Below are 13,268 nucleotides of genomic sequence, written 5' to 3'. Positions count from 1 at the left end.
CCCTACCCTGGAACCATAAGGACCCTGAAAGTAGAATACAATCCTCTTCTCTCTAAAGAGGCCCTCCCTCTTGCACTCTCGCTCTCCAGCAGGTTTGAATTTTGATGTTGTGAAAGGGTGGCAAGACCACACTGATAAGTGGGGACCTGGCTTCTAGTTTCAGCTCTGCTACTATGTGGCTTTGGGCACGTTATTCAAAGACCCTGGGTCTCAGTATTCTCTCCTTGCAGCTTTCTTTCTGGTGAATATCTCCATTAGGGGCCCCTTAATTGTGGTCCTTCCATTTATTAGACAGGGCATCAGCCTCCCATCTGGTCTTGGCCTGCTAGACCTGGTGATGTCCCTTCTCTGCATCTTCTTTGAGTTGTTCTAAGCAGGGACATAAGGGTAGAGGAGGTACCCAGCCTCTCCTATAGATGGTGGTGAGGTTCTCAGCGGATTGGGGGAGGAGGAGTACCCGTGGGCCTCACCTGACTACAGTGCCCTCAGACAGAACTGGCAGCTGTCAACAAAGAGCTGATTTTGTTCATGTGTTAGAACTGCAGGGAAGAATTCTGTCTTCCTGTTCCTAAGTCTGAGACTGGTGTCAGACAGGGTCCCCTCAATATCCCTAGAAACTCCCCCTATAATTCAGGATATTTGTACCTATTACATTCTTCGCAAGAAGCATTTGGCATCCTGAGCAGCAGAGCTCTGGAAAGATTTTCCAAAATGGGGCTTATCACTGCCTCTTTCTATGGGGAGCTATGAGTATTTCTCAGATAGATGCCTTGGCATCTATCTGCCTGCTCCCTTTGAAACATGTAGGGCAGTATTTCTTAAACTTTTTGAATCACTGACATCTTTAAAAATGAAATGAAAAGTAGGAGTCATGTCCCTAAAAGATACACATAGGCATAATCTCGGTATGCTTATGGACCCCTAAAAATACGAGGATAAGCATGAATTTCAGGTTTGGAGTCCTGACTTTGAGGACATGCTGCCTTTTCCACAGGATTCCTGACAGATTTGAAAGCACTGGTATGTCTGCTCTCTCCTCTTGCTTCTTACCTTTTCTTAAAGTGTAGTAGGAGTGAGTGGGAGTCATCCCCATGAGCCACATTCTCAACACGGCATCCTCAGGGGAGCTCAGCTTGCTGGGCTGGACTGTCCTACCTCTCCACTGCCAGTTCCACGGCAGCAGTCATTGTCACTGGGAAGGCCGTGGGCACTAAGGTGCCCTCTCCTCTCCACAAGTTCCCTCTCTCCCACACCTCTTATGTGCCCAGAGAGTCTACCAGCCTGGCTTTATTACTATATTCCTAAGACCCTAGACAACCTTAAGAAAGACCTTTCCATGAATGGTTATAAAGCTCTGGAGCCTTAATAATAACTTAATTTTAATAATTTACAGGACCACTATGGGCTAGAAATTTGGTGTTAGGTCAAGGTCTTCCTGTGAAGTCCTCCTTCCTTTCCAGGTAGAAATAAGCTCATTGATGTAGAATGGCAAGCAAACATGATAGCTTTCTAAGAATAGCTAAAGACTTGTAAATCTAAAATTTGATCAAGTAAGTACTTTGCTTGAATCTCTTTCATGCTCCACCTTAACCTCTTAGGGAAAAGCCCAAACTGTATAATGTTTCTGAGGCTTTTTGCAGTGCTGCCTTTCCTCTTGCCCCCAGCCCTTCAGAAGCTATTGTACCAGCCTTACTAATCATTTTTTCTACTTTTTTGAAAGCCTCTGCAGGTGCAAAGGTCCTCTGCTTGGAAAGCCCCACCCTGCTTTTCCTTATTCTGCCCACACTTCAGGTTGAAGCTTTGACAGGGAACTTCCTCTAACCTGATTGTTCTGCATTTCTCTGGATCAGATGCCCCAGCGGTGTGGTTTTGAGCACTTTTTTTTTTTTTAATGTTTATTTATTTTTGAGAGAGAGAGAGAGCATGAGTGGGGGGAGGGTCAGAGAGAGAGAGAGGGAGACACAGATTCTGAAACAGGCTCTAGGCTCTGCGCGGTCAGCATAGAGCCTGACACAGGGCTCGAACTCCAGAACGGCGAGATGATGACCTAGGCTGAAGTTGGATGCTTAACCAACTGAGCCACCCAGGTGCCCCTGGAGACATATATATATATATAAAATAATATATATATAATAATATAAATATTATATCCATCATCAAGTTTAGGAAGCACTGTCTTGGAGAATCACAAACACATTTAGCTCATCAAAGACTCTGAGAAGTCCTGCATAAAAAAGTACAATTATCCATGTCCTAAGTTTATTTGGCTGTGAAACACTTTTTTTCAAAACATCTACCAACATCCTGAGGAAGAGAGTTTGGGAAATATTGACCCAGAGATACCAAAAGGCATAAAATTAAGTTTTAAGCCTTCACTTTTTATAATCTTAGACTAAAAATTGATGGGCCAATCTATTTTTAAAAATTCTGTTTAGCAGACACTCTTTCCTCCTTTTACAAGGAAACTAAACTTTTTCTGTTTGAATTTTTCAAAGTTATATTTGGGGCAGAGTAAACAAATACAAATTACTTTCTCTATTTGGAGGACTATCGTAAACATTCTTGAATCAGTCTCCATAGAGACCGTCATTTGAATATGTTATTTTACCTGCTGTTTGTGATTTACCTCTCTCCTTACCTCTACATGGTTCCTCTATATAATCAGCTACTATTGAAAACAGGTAATAAGTTCACGTGGCTGCCCCATGCTTTAAAAAATGTTGACTATGTCCAACACAATAATTCAAATATTTGCTTTAAGGAACCTATCGTCATGGGCCATTTTGAACCCTATCGTCATGGGCCACTTTGCCTGATCTGTGATCATTTCTGTGATTTGTTCAGTCATACTCCCCAACCCCAGGATTTCACACAAAACAACCAACCACACATTTTGAGGTGCAGATAGCTTGCTTTATTTTGTTGTTACTATTTCTCAAGGAGGTCCAACAATTGTAACTAATAATCGAATTTATACCTGCATGAAAGGAACTACATCAAATTGACATTCTGGGCAGTTAGTAATCTTGTAGTTGTTTTTAGTTTAACGACAGCTTTATTTTGTTGTTGTTGTTGTTGTTTTTTGTTTTGTTTTTGTTTTTTTTTTGCTGTGGCTCATTGCTTAGTTGCCCCAGTTTCTCAGGTTTCAATGTAAATTTAGAGCTACCACACGAAGGCGTTGGCTGCACCCCAGAACCTCCAAGAGTTGACACTGCTCTGGCAAAGGAATACTTGAATAGCTTGGTGAAATGAAGGGATGGCCAGGCGATGTTACTTTTCCAAGCTATCCCCGCATTCTCTATGGTCAGAGACAGTGCAAAATGAGCGAACAAAGTGTTGGCCGTTACACTCTGCTCTGGTAATATCTAAGTCATAATTTTGAGTGTGACATCATCAGAAAATGTAAGACGTTCAAGTGTTGCTTACAGGAGGGTAAATGCAAACATCACCAATGCCTTACATTCCTGATTCAGTAGGTATTGGTGCACATGTCAGGTTACACACATGGCATCATCTTTTAGGTGGATAGGACATCTTCAGTGGGGAATTTCTCAACCCACTGAGGCATACTTAGACATCAACGTTATGTTGAGGCACAAAGATTGATTAAGTGTTGAGCAGGGTATTCGTTCCATAAGAAACTTTCTCCTGCCAACAGTTAGTTTCAAAAGTTACATTGTAAAATGTCATAAAATAAATGGTACAAAACTTTATAACCGTCAATCCGGCTATATACAGTATGTACATGTCACTAGAAAATGTATATTCTTAGGTCAATAATTATGAAAAGATTGAAATGTATAATTTCGAACTTTGACTCATTTAGGTTGATACACAACTACTTTTTCTTTTTTAATATTTACAGATCAGAAAGATTAGTCCATGTGAATCATGTGTGAAAGGTTAAGAATGAGTAGGAGTATGAGAGCACAGGCTCTCTTAAATAGATCGAATGTTTATATTCACAGTGGCAGAGTCAGATCCAAATTCATTCCCTAGACTAAGGGTATAAAGTCCACCATCTTGTTTCTGTACATCCATGATGATTAGAGTCGTCAGGTCATCCGTGTTTTCAATGTGGAATCTCCCGTGTTGTTCTTGATGTTGAATTTTTCTTCCACCACGGGACCATGTTATTTCCGGGATAGGCTCACCCGTAAAAGCACAGGCTACTGTTAAAACTTTGCCCTCATCAATGCTGATGTCAGAGGGAAGAGCTTCAATTTTAGGTGGAATTCCTTTATGGAACAACAACAAAAATGTTTTAGGAACTGAAAACACAATGATTTACTTTCTACTAAATTGTATGAACTAAAGGCTATACCGTGCTACTAGGCTTATCTACCTCTACCAGTAATTTCATTGCTCACCTCTTATGCCTGCTTTAAGCATTCTACTAGTTGAGCTTTCCAGTTGTGTCATACTAGATTTTCCCATAAAACTGCTGGAACTCATTTCTACAAAGGACTCTTGCATGGAGGACATGCTTTGGGCAGACATGCTTGCAAATTTCATTTCAGTCATGCTGCTAGCACTGCTGCTGCTGAAACTGCTGAAGGAGGCCTCCTGCTTAGAGGCAGACATTTGGACTGACTGAGACGAGAAGCTTCCTTGCAAGCTCGTGTCACCACTTGTCCTCAATACTACCTCTCTGGGAGGTTCTTCAACTAGAGCTGTGGAGCATAGCAGATACACAGTGAACATTGATGACATCCGGTTAATTGGTGACATCTGACATTGACTTGCAGAAATTGAAAACTTACATACACACACACACACACACACACACAGTAACGTAACCCAAACAATTTGCTGTGGAAGCATAAGCAAATACATACATTTGTCAAGAGCTAGCTCAATGTCTCCAAGAAACGTATCTTTTATATTTCTATCATTGTATTACATGCAGGTGCTAGAATAACTGGGAGAAAAATGATTAGTCATATAGAAAATAATATAGATTTTGTGCATTCTGGAAACAAATGTAACAGGACACTTGGTAGCTTGGCTTTGAAAGTTAATTTATCCACATATCTGTTTAGCTGTCAAGAAACTTTGTAAGGATGAGGGGAGACCTGTGCCTCTCACTCACGGAATTTAATAAGGCTCATCGGAGTTGGTTGTGCTCGGAAGACAAAGGCAAAAAAACAAAAAATATATAAAGGCCTTAAGCAAGTAAAAAAAAAATGGGAAAGATCTACTTACGAAGGACTGTTAAGGAAGCAGTAGCTGAACACTGGCCATGGAAATTTTTGGCCTTAACTGTGTACTTTCCACTGTCGCTTACTGATGCATTTCGAATTTCAAGAGAATATACATTTCTGGAGCGACTTACACTGATATTTGAAGAAACAGAAATCTAAAATGTAAGGGGGAAAAAAAGAAATGTTTCTTTGAGCTCTTCAGGAATAGATGTGTCATTTTAAATTTTCTTCAATGACATATTCATAATTAAACTTACTGGCAAGTTGTTTTTAAACCATTCGATTTCAGGGGATGGCTCACCACTGATTTCACAAGAAAAGAGAACATTTTGTCCTTCATTAATATTTTGAGATCTGGGCTGTGAGATGAAGGCTGGAGCATCTGAGAGTTCTTTGCTCAGGGTCAAGTCATACTGACACTTGATGATCCCTTGGCTGGTTTTGCCAATGCAGGTGAGAATCCCTTCATCTTTGTGACCGGCCCGCTTGATGGTTAGGGTCTGATCACTGCCTGAGACACCGTATCTGTACTCTTCAGAGTTAGTGAGCTCTACTCCATTCAGTACCCATTTCACATCAGTGGCACCAGCAATGTTGGCTTTTAAGGTCACTTTCTGACCATCACTTATGCTCATCTGAGTAGAAAATGCTTTAATCTCGGCATGTGTTCTGATTTCTTCCGATGCCTGTGATGTTTTAGTGATTTCCTCATGGACAATGGATTTTTCCAGAGAGGTTGCTTCTGATTTCTTGACTTTTTCAGAAATCTGAACTTTTGAAGCTTCCTCCTTGATGGCTAACTTTTCCTGAGATTTCACTTCTGACATTTTCATTTCTTCAGAAATGAGGGCTTTTTGGGAAATTTCCTCTTGGACAACCGCCTTCTTTTGTGATAAAACTTCAGAGGTCTTTTGCGTAGATACTTTCTGTGCCTCAGTGTCTTTTACAGCTAAAAAAGAAACCTCTGTTAGGTGTTAGGCGAACTTAATTGAAAAGAGGTCCCACCCTTTACTCTTTTGTAGTTCTGCAAGTGAATAAATAATATACACACAAAAAAAGTTGTCATGCATGATTTTTGAGATCAGTGTAATGATTCTTTAAACTAAATTGAAGATGGTTCTTATGACTTAAGGGAAAAGTCTCAAAAGAATAGTCAAATTATTTAGGATAGGTGTGGATTTAGGAAATTTTGATTAATAAAAAAATTGAATTATGTTTTAGAAGATTGAAGGAAAGCAACCTAATTTTTTTTTTTAATTTTTATTTAGTTTTGAGAGGGAGACAGAGACAGTGTGAGCAGGGGAGGGGCAGAGACAGAGGGAGACACAGAATCCGAAGCAGGCTTCAGGCTCCGAGCAGTCAGCACAGAGCCCCATGTGGGGCTCGAACTCACGAACCATGAAATCATGACCTGAGCCGAAGTCGGATGCTTAACCGTTAACTGAGCCACCCAGGTGCCCTTGAAAGCAACTTAATTTTAACTGGGAAAAGTAATATAGCTCTTTTACAAACTGCACTGCTTTGGAAAATTAGCAAGAGTGAAAGTTTATGGAAGCAGTACCATTTTGTATATTCACCTGACTTTATTCCTAAATATTCTTGGGAGCAGTGGCTGCCTCTTTGGAATCTTAAGTAATACCACATATAATTAGGTACCTGATATGTGCTTTTTATGCTACTATTAGGCTTTCTTTAAATATGTGTATTTGCATACAAATGGTATTCTGGAATTTGGAAAACAGTTTTACTGGGTACCTCAGTCAGTTAACTGTCCAACTCTTGATTTTGACTCAGGTCATGATCACAGTAAGTGAGAAGAAGCCCCACATCTGGCTCTTCCCTGACAGAGTACGGTCTGTTTGGGATTCTCTCTCTCCCTCTCTGCCCCTCCCCTGCTCATGCTCTCACTTTCTCGCTTTCAAAATAAATAAATAAACATTAAACCTTAAAAAATGAAAACAGTTTTACTTTAATATTTGTGTGTGTGTGTGTGTGTATGTGTATGTAAGGGAGAATGTTTAGAAAGTTTCCTTAATATCGTTTTTCTGAAAAATATTGGTACGAACAAAAGCCAACCTACCTTTTATAGTTAATTTACAGCTAGAGGACACAGATCCAGCTGAATTTGTTATGGTGCAAGTATAAAGCCCGCTGTCAGAAGTATCAGTCTTATGAACTTCTAAGAAGAAAACTCCTTTGTCTTCAGAGAGTTTATATTTACTTCCTTGTGTAAGAGCCTGTAGAATGCAAGTTATTTGAGTGTTAAAAAGTGAGTTAAGTTTAAACATTTTTGGGGAGATGGAGATGAGGGAAGAAGTTAGATTTTTAGGAGATACCATCAGGAGATAATTAAGAAATGGTTACCTTTCCATCCTTTGTCCAGATGACTGTCGGCCGTGGTTCTCCAGTAGCTTTAACTGAAAATTTAGCAATGCTGTCTGAAGAAGCAGTTGTATCCTGCAGCCCAGTAACAATTACTGGTTTGGAGGAAATTGGTTCAGGAGCTTTTGCTTCCGTTTTCTTGGTTTCTGTAGACTCAGCAGTTTTCTGAACTGCTTTCTTAGTTTCTGATGTGCTTGACACCTGCTCATGGATACTCTTAAAGGCTTGTCCTGTAAACTGGAAGTTAGTTTTGGAAGTTCCACCTTCACTAGATATCTCGCAAATGTATTCTCCACAATCCGATTCCGTGAGGTTATGGATCTTGAGCTCATAGGTACCATCTGCTGAATAATGAAACTGGAAATGCCCATTTTCCTTCAGTTTCTTGCCATCTTTATACCAGGTGATCTCTTTTGCACATAATGCACTACTTTCGACTGCACAGGTCAGCTTTGCAATATCTTTAGAAGCTTCAGCCTTCAGGGACTGAGTTATCTTGGGTGGGACGGAGACTCGGAGCTGCTGAGCTTTCTCTGTTGGTGTGGGTTTTGTCTCTGTGGGTGATACGGATTTTGGGTGAGAAGTAACTGGTTCTGGGGATTTCACTCGTTTTGGAGCCTTACTGGTTTCTGGAGATTTCACTCGAGGCTCTGGGGATTTGACTCTCGGTGGTGATGTCACAGCCTTTTCAGTAGCCCTGGCCTTTTGAACAGTCAGAGTAAACTGTGCTTCTTGCTTCCCTTCACTGTTTTCTACCACCACGCTGTAGTTGCCCTCATCAGAAGCCTGGACTGAAGAGATCTCGAAGGTCGATTTGTACTTTGTGGTAGTCACTTGGTGGCGGGCAGAGGTACTTATCACTTGTCCTCCACGCAGCCAGATCACAGTGGGCACCGGCTCACCATCTGTGTCGCAAGAAAACCTTGCGGACTCGCCTTCATACACGGTTATGGACCTTGGCTTTGTTAGAATTCTTGCGGCCAGAGTCGTCTTGATCTTTCTGTGTGTGGATTTTTCTTCCAGCGACTTTTCTTCTACTGCAGCGCTTTTCATTTCTGCAGATGCGTGGTGTTCATATGCTAAGAGACTTTCCCTTGTCTCTGTCATCTGTGACTTCACTTCCCTGACCGAAGAAGAAGCTTCCATCTCAGATGTTTTCTTAAATGATGAAACCGCATACTCCTCTGTTCTTGTTAGCTCAGGGAAGACAGACCGGGGGACCTCTTCGTCTCTGCGTCGGGAAGCATAGGTGGTGTAATCCCCGCCTGTTACATCCAAGGTCGCGTAGTCTGAAGCCTCACCTTTGTAGTTGGTGCACACAGCACGGTATGTTCCACTGTCCTCGGTGTGACAGTCCAGAATTTCCAGGGTCAGGACCCCGCTCATGTTGGTGTAACGAATCTTACTGCTTTCTTGGAGTTCAACGCCATTATGGTACCATTTAACCTCGGCAGTTGGCTTAGACTGAACGTTTAAGATAAAACGTGTATTTTGGCCATATGGTACCCTGTGGGAGCGCATTCTCAGTGTGATTCGAGGCGCATGGTCCAGTGTAAAAGGCTGCTGACTCAATACTTCATACATCCTTTCTGATGTCTTCTGAGTCTTTAAAGCAGCTTTCATGGACTCGTACCTGGAAAAGATATCAAATCTTGCAGACCTCTCAAATCTTGAGAGTGATCTCTCACTGGACACAGGGCTGGGGGAACGTGGGCGAGTTCTCTCTGGAGTAGGAGACCTTCTTTCTGTGTCCTCTTCATATTCCTCCTCTGGTTGTCGACGTGGCCGGATCAGCTCGGACACTGGCCTCATTAACTCAATGTAGGTTGGAGACAGGGAACGCCGCCGCCTCAGTAGTCTAGACACAGATGAGGAGGACTCTCTTTGAGCATGTTTTGAGATTTCGTATTCTTCCTCAATTTCTGTTATTTCTGTCACTTCTCTCTGTCGCCTGGATTTCTTTCTAGACTTTTCCTCCTTTGACATGTGTTCAAGCTCACTTTTGTATTCCGACAGTCGCTGGGTGGTAGTAACTGGGCGAAGCAACTCTTCATCTTCTTTCTCGGCCATGATCCTTTGCCGTTGTTTCGGCTGTCTGTAGGAGGCCCGGGCGTGCCGTTCCCGCAGTTCTGCATAACTTGTGCTAGTCTCCTCCTTCATGGGGATGTGATAGGTTGAATATCTGAAGTCTTTTTTTGTTTCCTCTACCTTGACATGAGCTTGTGGTGAAGAGTAACGCAGGCTAGAAAGCTCAAAACGTGGAGGGCTTCGGCTTGGTGGTGAGGCTGAGAAGCCTAATTCAAGCTCTTCTTCAAGACGCAGCCTCTCTTCCTCTGTCCTTTTCATTGCCAAGTAGTCATCAATGGGCAGGAGAAGTTCTTCATCCGACATGTCTCCAAGAGAACGTCTTCTAGGTCTGTAATAAAAGTCATAATCAGGAGAAGGTGTGCGGCGGCGGGCTGGTCTCACCATTTCAAGATCATCTTGGGACAGTTTGGGAATACGCCATCTAGGTCTGTATTGATCTGTAATGCGTGGAAGAGGCATCACATAGAACTGTTCCCATCTGGAAAGGCGGATGCGCTTGGGTCTTTTCTGTACAACTCTGTCAATTTTCCCAGGCATTTCATATTGATCACGTATCTTTTTGTACCATTTCATGTCAGACATAGGCACAAATTGCTTAATGCGTTGGTCTTCTTCTATTAGAGTCTGTTTGTATTTGCGTGGCTCTGGTACTTCATAAGGCATACGGAGTTTTCGCTCTTCCTTCTTTTCTTCTGTCTCAAGTCGGAATTCCCCTTTTACGGTCTTGGTGCTTACAGCTGGTTTGTAAAGGATGGCAGCTTCTCTCAGAGCCTCTTGGGCCACGTGGGTCAGTGGCACCGTTTCAGTGCCAGAAAGAATTTCAGCCATTCTTAGTGTCTTGTCAATTTGCTTTTGTACGTGTCGTTCACGCTCCTCCTTACTCTTGAATTCTTGTTTGACATACCTTAGGCGTTCCACTTGTAGGTGAGCCTGGCAGCTGGTAGATCCAGCTGTGTTTGTGGCTGTGACCCTATAATAACCTGTGTCTTCAGGCAAAGTGTCCCTGATGTGCAAAGCATAATAATCCAAGCCTTCATGGAGAATTTCAATGTTAGGCCCAAGGGACAGTGGCTGACCATCTTTCTCCCATTTTAATGTTGGTGGGGGGATGCCAGACACTCTGATCTCAAAGCAGACACTTTGGCCTTCTTGGCACTCTGCGTTTGCCAGCAGCCGTTTGAACATGGGTCTTAAGGTTGTATCTGTTGGCGGTGGGTGTGGGGTTACAGTCAGCTTTGCCTTACAGCTGTCCTCACCATATTTGTTCCTTGCCACAACAGTATATTCAGCATCATCATCCATAGTTACACTGCTGATTGTTAACTGGTAAAGACCCTTGTCAGACTCAAAGGTGTACTTTGCATCATCATCACCTGGTTTGATTTTCTGACCTGACTTATACCATGTTACACGAGGCTCGGGGTGGACAGTTATAGTTACTCCAAACCGGACATTTTCACCCACATAAGCTGTCTTGTTATAGAGAGGCAAGGTAAATTCTGGTGGCCTTTCCAGAAGTCTCATTGTGTCAGTTCTGCGCTTAATTTTCTTCATGGTTCTACGGCAGTAATAGTCATAAGTTTCTCTCACACCTTTAACAAATAGCTCTGCATAAGAACTGTCTTCACCGTAGTCATTGACTACTTTGCATCTGTAGGTACCATCGTCAAATCTGGTAATGTCTTTGATGTACATGGTGGCTACTCCATCTGCATAGGTGATTTCATATTTCTCACTGTTCTCCAGCTGTCTGACTCCAAAGTACCAAGTCACTTGGGTAGACTGATCATAGTTTTCAATTTTGCATACGTATTTGGCATATCCTCCTTCTTCGCCAACTGCATGCATTATCTGTCCAGAAACAGGGCCAATTTCAATGGATGCTACTTTAACTTTAGCGACACTGACTCCCCTCTGCGATCGAATTGCACCGCCGCAAGAGATTCGGGCTGCTGACACAACCATGTTGAGGTCTTTCTTGATCAGAGTGTGGTAGTAACGCCGGTGTTTTAATGTCCTGATGACTTTAGTACTGACTCTTTCTATCTTCTGCTTCAGCCATGGATGCTGGAGTGCCTCAGATGCTGTCATGCGAGATTTTCTCTCTTTCACTAACAGCCGGTCAACAAAATCCATGGCTTCGAGGCTAATCTCTTTGAATGCTTCTTCATCAAAAGTATATTCGGCATTCATGATGTTCTCAATTATCTGTTGGTTAGTTTCTGCCAGGAATGGATTAATACCACTTAACAGCACATATACCAGCGTGCCAAGTGACCACATGTCTGTGGCAGTGCTGACAACATCATGCTGGTGGACTTCAGGTGCATAGTATTCTGGGGCAGTGAACAGAAGCCTGAAGTTGTCCCCTGGCTTCAGCTGACGGGCTTGACCAAATTCTATGATTTTAATGACGGAGCTCCTTCTTGTTTGGTAAATGATATTTTCTGGTCTAATGTCAAAGTGTCCAATATTATGACTATGTAAGAACTCAAGTGCTTCACAGACCTGGCGAACATAACTTACGATCTCTCTTTCGTTAAGTTCAAAAGCGCTTGTGTTAATGCGTTCAAATATGTCAAGTCCTGATATGAACTCAAAGATCATAACTAATTCTTCCATGCTCTCAAATGATTCGTGGAGGTATAAGATGTTTCTGTGTCTAGCAATGTTTAGAATGGAAATTTCCTTCTTTACCAAAACCTGGTCAGTCCCTTTGACTTTAACAAATTTGGCCATGTAAGTCTTCTTTGAGGATGTTTCAACACAACGGTGGACAATTCCAAATTGACCACGCCCAAGATCTTCAGCAATCATATATTTCTCATAGAGTTCCTTAGTTGAAGAGTGAGATGCTTTAGTCATGGAAACTTCCCTGGTTTCGTCTACCTCTTCATCATAGTTCATAGCTCTGGTCTTGTCTTCTTTGGTTATGGTTGGCTCTGAAGGCTCAGAAGGCTTACTCAGGCCAAATTTGTTTTCAGCTATCACACGGAACTGGTAGCTTGTTTTTCCAAATAAGTTGACCACGGTGTAACGTGTTTCTCGGGCCTGTCCTACACGGATCCATCTTTCTGCAGTAGTGGCACATTTTTCGACAATGTAGTTGGTGATTTTGCTGCCACCATCAGAAGCCGGCTCAGTCCATGTTAAGTTGACAGAATCTCGTGAGACATCACTAACTTTGACTCCTCTGGGTGGGTCAGGAACATCTGCCACATCCAGTTCAACAGTCTTCTGATCAATTCCAAATCTGTTTTTAGCACAGACCACATAGAAACCAGCATCTTTTCTCTCTACTCCATTGGGGAAAACAAGTGATGTGAAAGATCTTGTGACAATAACTTGGTAGTGTCCATTATTGTCGATCAGATCTTGTCCTTTCTGCCAGGTGATCACAGGATCTGGTTTGCCACTGAAAGGGATCTTGATGCTGACCACCTCACCTCGGAGAGCGTGAACCGCTCCCATGCCTTCAAGCGTTTTAGGCAAGTGTATCTTAGCTGGAACTGTATCAGAATAAAAGAAGAAAGAATATAATTTAGCAATACCCAACACTATTTAAGTGCAACAACCACCCCCACGAACCCTAAT

General features: G+C 42.3%; 1 protein-coding gene across 1 annotated transcript in view; it reads right to left on the bottom strand.

Moving 5' to 3' along the window:
* Positions 1–2,891: 2,891 nt before the first annotated feature.
* Positions 2,892–13,268, bottom strand: part of TTN (titin) — a 277,219-nt gene continuing 266,842 nt past the window's right edge. Inside the window, exons 325-330 of the mRNA XM_053907301.1 lie at positions 7,569–13,183; positions 7,285–7,441; positions 5,462–6,153; positions 5,206–5,359; positions 4,371–4,673; positions 2,892–4,238 (exon numbers count right to left, since the gene is read on the bottom strand). Of these exons, the coding sequence (XP_053763276.1) occupies positions 3,940–4,238; positions 4,371–4,673; positions 5,206–5,359; positions 5,462–6,153; positions 7,285–7,441; positions 7,569–13,183 (7,220 nt within the window). The 3' untranslated portion in view covers positions 2,892–3,939. The remainder of the gene's footprint in view (positions 4,239–4,370; positions 4,674–5,205; positions 5,360–5,461; positions 6,154–7,284; positions 7,442–7,568; positions 13,184–13,268) is intronic.

The sequence above is a fragment of the Panthera pardus genome, unplaced genomic scaffold (genome assembly GCF_024362965.1).
Source record: "Panthera pardus isolate Hobbes unplaced genomic scaffold, ASM2436296v1 HiC_scaffold_10, whole genome shotgun sequence".
In the NCBI taxonomy this organism is placed as follows: Eukaryota; Metazoa; Chordata; class Mammalia; order Carnivora; family Felidae; genus Panthera; species Panthera pardus.
The sequence above is the reverse complement of the archived record's forward strand: the minus strand, read 5'-3'. Positions and strand labels throughout refer to the sequence as shown.